This window comes from Penaeus chinensis, chromosome 22, assembly GCF_019202785.1.
Source record: "Penaeus chinensis breed Huanghai No. 1 chromosome 22, ASM1920278v2, whole genome shotgun sequence".
Taxonomy (NCBI): Eukaryota; Metazoa; Arthropoda; class Malacostraca; order Decapoda; family Penaeidae; genus Penaeus; species Penaeus chinensis.
The window spans coordinates 28,533,013-28,545,910 of record NC_061840.1 but is presented as its reverse complement, the minus strand read 5'-3'; the positions used below and the strand labels follow the sequence as shown (position 1 = coordinate 28,545,910).

Sequence of the window (12,898 nt, the reverse complement as noted above, 5' to 3'; positions counted from 1 at the left end):
TAATCTCTGTCTTCCTCCGAGTCTGTTTCTCTCTCTCTTGTTTTATCAAAGCGATTTTGGATTTCTTAGGAGCACTGGGAGCGTCTTCCTCCATCTTTGGTATCCCGTCCTGAAGCGACCACTTGGCAGCACAAGATCGAATCCTCTTCACTCCCTTCTATAAGGAGTTGAATTCCATCTTTAGTCCTTTATTAGTGCTTCCAGAATCTTGTTTTGTCCTTTGCACTAAACTCTTTTTTTATTTCTTAAACTCAAGTCCATAATGGAAAAATACTTTTTTTTATTATTATTGCTGAAGAGGACTTGTTTTGGATTTAGTTATATCTCTTCATATATATATTTTTTATGATTATCAGACGACGTGTAAGTTTGGTTGTTTATATATTTTTTGATTAGTGTGTGTGTGTGTGTGTGTGTGTGTGTGTGTGTGTGTGTGTGTGTGTGTGTGTGTGTGTGTGTGTGTGTGTGTGCGTGCGTGTGCGCGTGTGTTTCTGTAAAAGTCCGTGCATATTAATCAAGTAATATATGTATATATATATAATGTATGTACTCCTTACCTATGTATTCTGTATATCTGTGTACCAGTGTGTCTGTTTGCGCGAAAGTATAGAGATACACAAATACAATCACTCTTAGTTTCAATATTACCGATCTGCACTCTGACATAAATAAATATCTATTTGTTATCTCAACGTTAATGCTACTATCACTGTATTGGAACACCGTGGACACAGTGTAAACATCACGACGCCCCGACACCATTGTGACGTCACGGGCGCACCAGGGAGGTCATATTGTTCATTTTATGACGTCATCGCGGAACAGGTGAAGAACGAGGTCAGTGTGGGCGTGAGAAGTGGGGGTATCTGTGTAGAAAGGGAATGGAGGAGAGGGAGAAGGGAGAGGGAAGAGAGAGGAAAAGAGAGGGGAAGGAGGAGGGGAAGAAGAGGAAGGACGAGGGACGGAAGGGATGGGAGGAATGGGAAAAAGGAGGAGAGTGAGGGAAGAGGTAGGAAAGGAGGAGAGGAAGAAAGGGAGGGGGGTGAGGGGAGAGGAAGGACGAGGGAGGAAACAGTGAAGGAAAAAAAATGAGAAGGGGAAGGAGGAAAAAAAAAAACGAGGAAGCGAAACGAGAAAGAGTAAGAGACAAGAGAGAAAGAAGGAAGAGAAGTGAGAAGGGATAAGAAGAGACAGGAAATAAGACCAGAGGGAAAAAAAAAGAAGGAAGAGGGAATAAGGAAGAGGAGTGTCTCATGAGCGTGGCTAACCCCTCTCCTCCTCCTCCTCCTCCTCCTCCTCCTCCTCCCCCCACCCCCTCCCCCAGCGGCGTGATCAAGTCTGGTCCCGATCCCCAACGGCCTGGTGACGTCACAGAAGCACACACAACCTGCTGCGTAGCTTGTTACAGGCTTTTCCCTGGTGTTTCCCACGCGTGATCACTACCGAATCCTCCTGCTGAAAGAAAGAGAGAGAAGGAAATTTATACAAAAGTAAAATATATATATATATATTTGTATATATGCAATGTATATATGTATATCTTTTTATCTATTTGCCAGTCTATGGATATATCTATGTATGTATCTATCTACCTACTTGTCTATCTATCTGCCTATCTACCTATTTATCTATATACCTATCTCTCTCTCTCTCTCTCTCTCTCTCTATCTATCTATCTATCTATATATATATATGAAGAGAGAGAGAGAGAGAGAGAGAGAGAGAGAGAGAGAGAGAGAGAGAGAGAGAGAAAACATACACCCATACATAACACACACACACATCCATAAACACAAACACACAAACATAACCACAACCAACAGACATCAAAATCCCATCTCTCCATCAAAGAACACCAAACGACCTCGAACCGCTCTCGCATGACCCATTATGACCTGAATTAAGGATCCCTCCGACGCCACTCACTCGCCGCGGGGTGGGGGGGGGGGTGAGAGGGGGTAGGGGGGGGACTCACTGACACCATGTAAGGAATCGCGAACTTTTGCTTGCGGAGGAAATCTCTAGATTAGGGTCGGCTTTCCTTCTGCTCAATTCTATATTTAGGGATGAGCTAAATGAGTCTATTATTTGCATGTGTCTCTCTTTATCGGTCTATTTAGCTATCGGTTTGATTATATAGGTGTGTATTTGGTTATGCTTATTTGTCTGTTTGTCATTTTGTCTATGAATGTGTGGATGTATATGCGTGCTTATATGCATAAACACACCCAAACATATTTTTATATACTGTACATGTGTATATGTATATATCTAGAGTTATATATATATAAATATGTGTGTGTGTGTATGTGTGTGTGTGTGTGTGTGTGTGTGTGTGTGTGTGTGTGTGAGTTTGTGTGTATATGCAAGTATATGCATACATGCGCATATATATATATATATATATATATATATATATATATATATATATATAAACACGCATACACACACAGACAAACGCAATCCCGCCCCCCCACACACACACTCTCTCACACGCACATACATACAGACATGTGTGAGCGCGCGAATGCATCTGATACATACTTCCATATATCCATGTAATCCACAGGAACCCATCACATAAAAAAGCAAACGCATTGAAACCAACAGACTCTGCCTTCCAAGATGGCGGCCGAGCGCAAGCAAAAGCGCGCCAAAAGACGAGCGAGTCAAGCAAAACAAAAGCGCAACGGACCCGCGGGCCTCGAGGGAAGGCCAGAGAGGTGCACGCATGAGCTCGAGGAAGAAGTGAGAAGTGCGTAATGTGAGAGCTGATGTACCCTGATGACATAATAACACGTGTTGATCTAAAAGACGGCTCCATTTTTATATACCCCTTCCCTCCACCACCCATTTTCCCTTCAAGGATGATTCATATCTATCTCGACATCTGAATAACGACAGTAAATCACCCTCAAAAAAAAAAAAAAAAAATAAAGAAGAGAGAGAGAGAGAGAGAGAGAGAGAGAGAGAGAGAGAGAGAGAGAGAGAGAGAGAGAGAGAGAGAGAGAGAGAGAGAGAGAGAGAGAGAGAGAGAGAGAGAGAGAGAGAGAGAGAGAGAGAGAGAGAGAGAGCGAGAGAGAGAGAGAGAGAGCGAGAGAGAGCGAGAGAGAGAGATAGATAGATAGATAGATAGATAGATAGAGAGAGAGAGAGAGAGAGAGAGAGAGAGAGAGAGAGAGAGAGACGAAAGTACTCCACCGCAGGGAAACCGTAAACAAACAAAATCTATTAGAGAGGGGGAGAGCGGGGGTCGATCTAATAAACAGATGTAGGTGTTGTTTTCACTCCGCCTTTTTACAACTCTGCTCTGAGATTCGTGCACAGAGCGACGTTAGCTTTGCGTTCTCACTCTAGCCAGCCGGACAATTGCTCGGGAGATGACAGAAGGATATCGAATGCATGGTATGCTGATATGCTACTATACTTGTGTACTGCTATAGTAATATCCTAATATACTGGTATATTAATACACTAATATACTATTATGATATACCTATTTCATTGATTTGCTATATTGATGTACTAATATACTAAAGCATTTATATGCATCTTGGCGAATATACTAGTATATTTGTATACTGATATGCTAATGTATTGATATGCTAATAAACTTATATACTCAAGCACTAACATACTAGTATACTAACTTACAAATAATGATACTAATATACTAACATACAAATAATGATATACGAATATGCATTTGAACAAACCTAAACACACACACACACACACACACACACATATATATATACACCTACACACATATATTGCATGTATGTTCATAAACAAATACCCCCCAGGGCATCCACCTCCCCCCCCCCCCCCGTCTGTCTCCGCGCCAATCCATCTTCTCCTCATCCAGTCCCTCACAGCCATCCATCATCCTTCTCTCGCACTTCTCTCCCCCTTCGCCCTCTCCGCGCCCCTGCCCCTGGCCGCTTCCCTTACCCTCTTTACCTTACCTTTCCCCACATCCCTTCCCCAGTAACCCATTTCCCTTTCCCTATATCCCCCTATCCCTTTCCCTATATCCCCCCATCCCTTTCCCTATATCCCCCCTTCCCTTCCCTAGTAACCCCCTTCCCTCTCCCTACACCCTTCCCTTCCCCCACACCTCCCATCCCTTCCCCCCATCCCTCTCCCTACCCCCTTCCCTTCCCCGGCACCCACCTCGCCGCCCTCCCTCCCTCTCCCTACCCCCTTCCCTTCCCCAACACCTCCCATCCCTTCCCCCTATCCCTCTCCCTACACCCTTCCCTTTCCCTATATCCCCCCATCCCTTCCCCCCATCCCTCTCCCTACACCCTTCCCTTCCCCAACACCTCCCATCCCTTCCCCTATCCCTCTCCCTACCCCCTTCCCTTCCCCAGCACCCACCTCGCCGCCCTCCCTCCCCACCTGCGACGGCTCCTCCGACAGGGGCGTGGACGGCGCCGCCTCGTCCTTCGGGGACATCCTCGCCGGCCGCTGTTCGTGCGAGGAGTCCATCACCCTGTCGAGGCGCTTCTCCACCGACCGCCTCTTGCCGCCGCCCTTCAGTGCCCGCGCCCCTCGCAGCGCCGACGTCAGGCCCAGCCGGCCCTTGCCTCCGCCCTCCGGCTGCGGGTGGGGGCGGGCGGTTAGTGGGGGTGGGGGTGGGTGGTTAGTGGGGGTGGGGGTGGGCGGTTAGTGGGGGTGGGGGTTATTATCAATCTTATCTTAACTATCAATGTTACCTTATTATTAATGCCATTATTGTCATGATCATCCTTATTATTATAACTGTTATTATCATTATCATTACTGTTATTATAATTACAATCATTATCATTACCATCAATATTATCAATATTATTATTATAATGATTATTATTATTACTATTATTATTATCATTATTATTTTTATTATTATCATCATCACCATCTTCATCATTATCGTTATTACTATTACTATTATCATCATTACTATTACTATTAATATAATTATTATCATTACTATTATTAATACTATTATCATTATTATTATCATTGTTGTTGTTATTGTTATTGTTGTTGTTGTTTTTGTTGTTATTGCTATTACTATGATTTTGTTATTATCATTAAAATCAATAATATTATTGTTATCATTATTATTATTATAATTATCATCACCATCATTATTATTATTATGCCTCTGCCTACCTTGTTCTGAGGCGGGGGCGGGGTGCCTTGAGACGCCGGTTTCGGGTTCAGAGTAATCTTGCTAATGACTGCAAAAGGGAGACCGAGATTTAGTTCCTTGGCGGATGCGTATGAATAAATAAACAAGCCTGAATAATTGAATAAGTAAGTTAATCAATCAATCAATCAATCAATCAATAATATATGTATATGTATATATATGTATATATATGTATATGTATGTATATATATGTATATATACATATATACACAAATATATGTATGAATACATAAATAAACTAACAAATGAATCTTGAATCAGTTACTAAATATAATAGATATATATGATATAAAAAAAAAGAAAGAAAAGAAAAAACACATCCACTTGATTAGGTAAAACACAAACAAATAAGATAACAAACATCCACTTCCTGAGGGAAAAATGTACACTCCCCGAGATAAAAGAAGAAGAAGAAAAAAAAAAAAAAAAAGGAAGAAGAGAGAAGAAAAGAAAAGAACACACACACCAAATATCCACTTTCTGAGATAAAGAGAGAGAAGTGAGAGAGAGAGAGAGAGAGAGAGAGAGAGAGAGAGAGAGAGAGAGAGAGAGAGAGAGAGAGAGAGAGAGAGAGAGAGAGAGAGAAAGAGAGAGAGAGACAGAGACAGACAGAGACAGATACAAAAATAAATAAATAAATAAATATTAAATAAATAAACAAACAAACACACAGAGAGAGAAAATAAAAGAAAATCTACCCAGCCCAACACTTACCTTCCAGTTCATGTCTCTCGACCGGCTTCTCAATGTACTCATGGTCGATCCAGGTGAGTCCCATGTCCACTTGCTCGGCCAAGCGCTTCCACTGCTCCTGGTTCCTCGCACAGCCGTCATACAAGGGCTTCACCCACGGGAAGGACTCGGAGAGCGCCTGTCGTAGGAGAGAAAAGAGGTGTTGATGGGAAAGGTAGAAAGGGTATTGACGAAAAGAGTTAGAGAGGTGTAAATGAAATGGGTAAAAGGAAAGGGAGTGTGCATGAGGATGGTAGGAAAGAGAAAATGAGAAAATGAAAAATAAAGTGTGAGAGAGTATAATAGGCATGGATAAAATAAATAAAAAAGTGAATGAGAATGGACGAAAAGATTTAAAAAATGTAAATGAGAAAATAAAAACATAATGTGTGAATGAGAAAAGTAGAAAAAGTGTGAATTTGAAAGGTAAAAAAATCAAATGAGAAAGTTCAAAAAAGAAAAGGAAAATTAATGGGATTGAGAAAAAATAAAAACAGTGGATGGGAAAGGTACAAAAGATGTGGAATGAAAGAGTATAAAAGACATAAATGAGGAAAGAAAAAAGAAAAAGAAAAGAAAAGCGAATGTGAACGTTAAGAAAGGTGTGTTAGGAAAAACAATAAAAAGCATGATAAAAGGGAAAATGCGAAGATAGACATGGCGTAAATAAAAAAAAGTAGGAAATGTGTGAATGGGAATGGTAGAAAAGTTTCAAATGAGAAAGGGAACAAGGAATGAATGAGAATGAATGATTCCACAATGCGGAGTATATGATTTGCTCATTAATTTTGAAACGGGTTGGGATTAAGTTTTGGGGAAGGAAGTTTTTGAGCACATCTTAAATACTCGTATTGGTTCAAAATTGTGATTCGGTCACAGTCTTATATCGAGTCCTTTTATTTTGTAAACTCCTATAATTTATAATCCTATGAATATGTATACTATTTATCAACTATGATGTACGTGTAAGTCTTGAAGCGTTTAATGATTGTTATCATACTAGAATTCACAGTTCAATTCAGCGTTGATTTTATATACAGAAAACTACTATGTTTACACTTTTCATAGTTCTGTAAACTACCAGTGCTATTTTACTTCAGCTTTATAATTAAACACATGATAAAATTACACAAATCTCATCAATTTTAATATTCTTTTAATATCAACCTATAATCCCAAAGTCGGGTATACTTCCATATTTATTTTTCTTCTCTTTATTGAAACTTTAATTATGACATAGTAAGACGAGAGTAGGTCATCAGTCACTCAATGTAATATACCACCGTAGTGTAAACTGATATCCTTGAGTACAGTGTCACGTGAGGAGCAAAAAGTAGAAGGAGAGGAGAGGTAAAACAAGGAAATTTACTTCTTGCAAGAGTGAGTAAGCGCCAGAGGATTACGTGTATTGTTAGCACAGACATGACACTAGAGGGCACAGCAGGCAATTATCCAATGTAAGGTATTGTTATCACTCGTTAAAATGGTCTTCTTCTGCTCGGGTTGGCATTACCATGTTTAAGCAAGTTTACGTAATATACAACAGGCTATTTTAAGAAACTGTAAAGTTGCCCTCTAATCAATCTAGTTTTTTTTATATATGCGGCACACACACACACATATTTATAAACACGTGCGTGTGTGTGTGTGTGTGTGGTAAGATTTAGATTATAACTCTCATCAAGAGAGATTATATAATAATTTAGAGTTGGTATTTTTATTAAACCATGACAACAAAAGCTATAACAAAAGCAGTGTAGAATAATGATAGGATTTTATTTTTATTTTTCAACAACGTAGAAGAAACAAAGAAAAATATGTATCTACTTGTGTTATTATTAATATTATTATTGTTATTATTATTATTATCATTTGTATTATCATTTTTGTCATTATTATCATTTGTATTATCATTTTTGTCATTATTATCATTTGTATTATCATTTTTATAATTATTATCATTAATACTATTTCTTATCACTATCATCCTCATCATTTAAAAAAAGAAGTGAACACCTGGACCCAGAACTCACCTTATACAGCGGCAGACAGATGGACGTGATGAAGCCAACCTGCATTTTCGGAAGTTCGTCTTTTTTCTCCCGGTCCATCATTGCCTGAGGAGAGGGAAGTTTGCATTAGCGTTCTCTGTGTTTTGAGAGTTTTATTTATGAATTTATTGATTTGTTATTCTTAAAAATTGGTTGGTTATTAATGATGGGTAGTTTTATATATATATGTATATGTTGTAATGTTGGAAAGGATTTTCGATGCGCAGGAATTACCTTACTGTGAATAGTAAGGCAGGAGATAGAGGTGTATTATTTACGGCATTCTGTATTTTTTGTTATTCTGTGAAGAGTCGGATTTTTATGAGGATTGTTGCACTCAGAAAATTACAGATAACATTGTCCAGAATTCCAAAGTACAAGATATACAATCATCTTATTGACATTAGATTAACAGAATTCCATATCTTTATACAGCTACACTTTTTGTCTTTTCTTTGTTTAAATCAAGCCTTGCCCTATATTACAGAACCGCGTAAATCGAGGATGTGCAGAAGCTGTTTATTTATATAGTCTAAACATCTTAGTAGGAAATATGACCATTAAAACACACACACACACACACACACAAAAAAGAAAAAAATAGGGAAGCTAATCTGACGACAGGAAAGATAATACAATGAACAGGATAAGAATAAGGTTTTCTCTAAGACAGACACAAGGTCCTTTACTGAACCGAGGCGAGGAAGCAGTCTAAAGGTTCTCCTTACTCTCATACTTCGTTCAATTTCAGAAAACTGGCAAAAACAAATACTGGCAACTCACTCCCGGCTTTGGATTCGCCAAAACTCTCGCGAGAGAGAGAAGGAAAAAATAAAAATAAATAAAAATAAAAGAAAATGAAATAAAAATAAGGTGGTTTAAGAAAAAGTAATTGTATATGAGGTTTACAAATAACAAACATGTTAACAGAAGTATTTTGTGTGAGGTGATAAAAAAAAAAAAAAAAAAAAAAATAAAAAATACGGCGAATTTGAGCATGTCAGAATTAGGGGAATGTTGCCGGTTTGTCCTTTTCTGTGAATTGGCATATAAATTAGAAATTAGAGAGGTGAGTACAGTTCCATTTTGCAACAGAAAAAAATGAGATAGATGATCTAACAAGTTGTGAGAGCATGAAATGATGCAGAAATACAAGAAAGCAGAGGTTGTGGCATTTCAAAAGCATTGTTATTGGCGTATACATACCCATCTGACTTACGAAAGGAGAGATGAAGTAAGGGAAACACTAAGAAATAACAAGTCGTTAGAAGACCGTTTATACATACATACATACATACATACATACATACATACATACATCCATACATACATACATACATACATACATACATAGATATATATATTTAAAAAAAATGAAGAAAGAAGACGTGATGTAAGGGGAATACTGAGAAATACTATAAAGTCGTTCGAAGGTCGTTTACCTCCCCCCCCCCCCCCAAAAAAAAAAAAAAAAAAGAAGACAACAGAACATCACTTCAGCAGCAGGTAAGGAAGGAGAGAAAAAAAACAAAAAAAAACAACAAAAAAAAAACAACAACAATCAACATCAAGAGCGACTGGCTAATCACACGGGTTGCAGGGAACGAAGGGCTGGGGGGGGGGGGTTTCTATATCTGTAAAAATGAACCAGAGGAAATATCCGAGAGCTGACCAGAGAATGGGAGGCTCTGAGTCACAAAATATCTTAGGATCCTTTTAAGCGATGCGACACACATATATACGGGCATACATACAATAGAACACGTACACATACACGTTCATATTCACATATACGTTCATATTCATATATATATATATATATACATATATATACATATACATATATATAACTTAAATAACATAAACATTCTTCTACATCGCTAAATGGTTCTCATCATGACTCTTCGTTGACATTTTTACTGGCATAACCCTTTAGCAAGTATCCTTGTTTACATGCGTCATCCATGAAGTATGTGCTGTATGCATATAAAAAGAGGAAGCACGAGAAAGAGAGAGGGGGAGAGGGAGAGGGGGTGGGAAAAGGAAAAGGAAATAGAAGAGAGAGAGAGAGAGAGAGAGAGAGAGAGAGAGAGAGAGAGAAAGAGAGAGAGAGAGAGAGAGAGAGAGAGAGAGAGAGAGAGAGAGAGAGAGAGAGAGAGAGAGAAAGAGAATGAGGTAGAGAAACACAAAAATGGACAGACAAATAATTAGACAGACAGGGAATCAAGGAAACAAACAGACAAACACAGAGAAAGACAGACAAACAGACAAGCAGATCAAAAACAAGTAGACAAACAAACAACGAGAAAAAAAACAAACAGACAGATAGAAACAAACAGTTCCCCCTCCCCCAAGAACCCTCCAACCCCCCCTCCCACAGAAACAAACAAGGGAGAAAAGCCACCGAGACAAACAGCACGAAAGACAGCCAGAAAGGAAGAAAGAGAGCGAATGGGCAAGGGAACAACAGGGCGAGGGAGGGAGGGAGCGACCGTACGTAGCAACGAGAGCAAGTGTTCCGTCCGGCGCTGTGAGGGGGGCGGACGCGGAGGCTGTTGTGCTGTATACTCCACTTCGGTCCGTTGCTTCGTTCTGTGTTTGCTGTGGACTTGATGGGGGTTCGATTTCGTTCCGTTGCTTCGTTTTCTGTTTGTTGTGGACTTGATGGGGTTCGATTTCAGTTGTTTCGTTCTGTGTTTGCTGTGGACTCAATGGGGTTCGATTTCAGTTGCTTCGTTTTCTGTTTGTTGGACTTGATGGGGTTCGATTTCAGTTGCTTCGTTTTCTGTTTGCTGTGGACTCAATGGGGTTCGATTTCAGTTGCTTCGTTCAGTGTTTGCTGTGGACTTGATGGGGTTCGATTTCGTTCCGTTGCTTCGTTTTCTGTTTGTTGTGGACTTGATGGGGTTCGATTTCAGTTGTTTCGTTCTGTGTTTGCTGTGGACTCAATGGGGTTCGATTTCAGTTGCTTCGTTCAGTGTTTGCTGTGGACTTGATGGGGTTCGATTTCGTTCCGTTGCTTCGTTTTCTGTTTGCTGTGGCCTTGATTGGGTTCGAATTTGTTCAATTGCTTCTTTTTCTGTTTGCTGTAGAGTCACTGGGGTTCGATTTCGTTCAATTGCTTCGTTTTCTGTTTGCTGAAGACTCATTGGGGTTCGATTTCAGTTGCTTCTTTCTGTGTTATTTATATTCGTTTTTGATTTCTTTGTTTGGATTTCTAATTTCCTTTTTTAATCTTATTTTTTTGTTGTTGTTTAAATGTCGGATTATGGTTTGTTTATTTTGTGTTTCTTTCTTTTGTGGATTGATTTTTTTCTTCTTCAAATTCAGGTTTTATGCTTTTTTTTCCTCTCTCATTCACACTTTTTTCTTCTATATTTCCCTGTCATGTGATTTACTTTGAAGGTGTTTGATTCCCGGTGAGAAATTTTATGAAAAGGCAACGTCGCATGTATGTTTTTGTTTTTGCTTATTTTACTAATGAATACCTCTATACATTTCTTATCTCTTTCCTTTATTCTTATTGTTTATTGTTTCATTCTCGGGGAAATATATATATATATATATTAATATATTAATTAACAGTATGTATATTTATTTGGTTTATAAATTTCTTCCGCTCAGTCTGTTTTCTGATTTATTCATTTATTATTGTTTCTCTTTCTTCCTTTCCTCCTCCCTTTTCATATTCATTCACTTACCACATGTCATTATTTACACCATTCTCTACTGTGTTCCGCTTCTCTCATCTCGTAATTTATTCCAAACTCCTCTTCTGTCATTGTCATCTAATCTTCCTTCTCCTTCTCTTTTCGTTGTCTTTATCACCCATTGTTCTTCGTTCTTCTTCCTTTTCTCTTTTCTTCGTTTCTTCTTCCATCTTTCTTTCTTTTTCGTTTCACCGCTCACTTTATTACCCATTCTTCTTTCCTCCTTCCTCCTCCTCCTCCTTCTTTTTCTTCGTTGTCCATATCACCCATTTTTCTTTCCCCCTTCTTTCCTCTTATTTCCTTCGCTGTCGCCATTCTTCTTTGTATTTCTTCCTCCTCTTTTTCCTTCTCTCTCTCTCACCCATTCTCCTTTCCTCCTACCTCCTCCTCCTCCTTATTCTTCACTATCCTTATCACCCATTCATCTCCATCCTCCTTTCTCTTTTTTAATTTTCCTCTTCTCTCTCATTATCACCCATTCTTCTTTCCTCCTCCACCCTTCTCTCCCTCCTTTTGACCTTCCTATCGCTTCCTCCCCAAAACCTCCTGTCGAAACAAGGAAGGAGAGAGCAAAGACAACGTAACAGACAAAGAGAGTGCCAGCTAATTGTTAACACATGATCCCCGGCGACCCCCGCGACAGCTGCTCGAGACATCGGGCGCCGCGAGGAAGGAAATGCGTCTCTTCTCTCTCTCTCTATGGCGTTAATCGTGACGTCTGATTGTTTTCTTTTCGTGCAGTCGCTTGTGCCGGGGAGGAAGGGTGGGAGACGCAAGCACGCGCACGCACACGCGTAAAAATGCACACGCGAGCGCTAGATCCACGCATAAACGCTCACACACACACATACATACACACACACACACACACACACACACACACACACACACACACACACACACACATAGAGTAGAGAGAGAGAGAGAGAGAAAGAGAGATAGAGAGAGAGAGAGAGAGAGAGAGAGAGAGAGAGAGAGAGAGAGAGAGAGAGAGAGAGAGAGAGAGAGAGAGAGAGAGAGACAAAGAGAGAGAGAGAGAGAGAATCATGAAAACAGACTGCCAGATTGTGATGAAGAAAGCGATTCACGAGGAGAGAGAAAGAGAAAGTTAAAGACAGTCATAGAGAAAGAGGGAAGCAGACAAAGCCGGAGAGAGAGGGTGGGCGGATCGGGCCGGGGAGGGGGGGGGGGGGGATCAG

General features: G+C 39.8%; 1 protein-coding gene across 1 annotated transcript in view; it reads right to left on the bottom strand.

The window, feature by feature from the left end:
• Positions 1-1,270: 1,270 nt before the first annotated feature.
• LOC125037111 (cGMP-specific 3',5'-cyclic phosphodiesterase-like) overlaps positions 1,271-12,898 on the bottom strand; it is a 38,885-nt gene continuing 27,257 nt past the window's right edge. The window contains exons 7-11 of the mRNA XM_047630119.1: positions 7,972-8,055; positions 5,921-6,077; positions 5,167-5,234; positions 4,405-4,605; positions 1,271-1,455 (exon numbers count right to left, since the gene is read on the bottom strand). Coding sequence (XP_047486075.1) covers positions 1,369-1,455; positions 4,405-4,605; positions 5,167-5,234; positions 5,921-6,077; positions 7,972-8,055 — 597 coding nt within the window. The 3' untranslated portion in view covers positions 1,271-1,368. The remainder of the gene's footprint in view (positions 1,456-4,404; positions 4,606-5,166; positions 5,235-5,920; positions 6,078-7,971; positions 8,056-12,898) is intronic.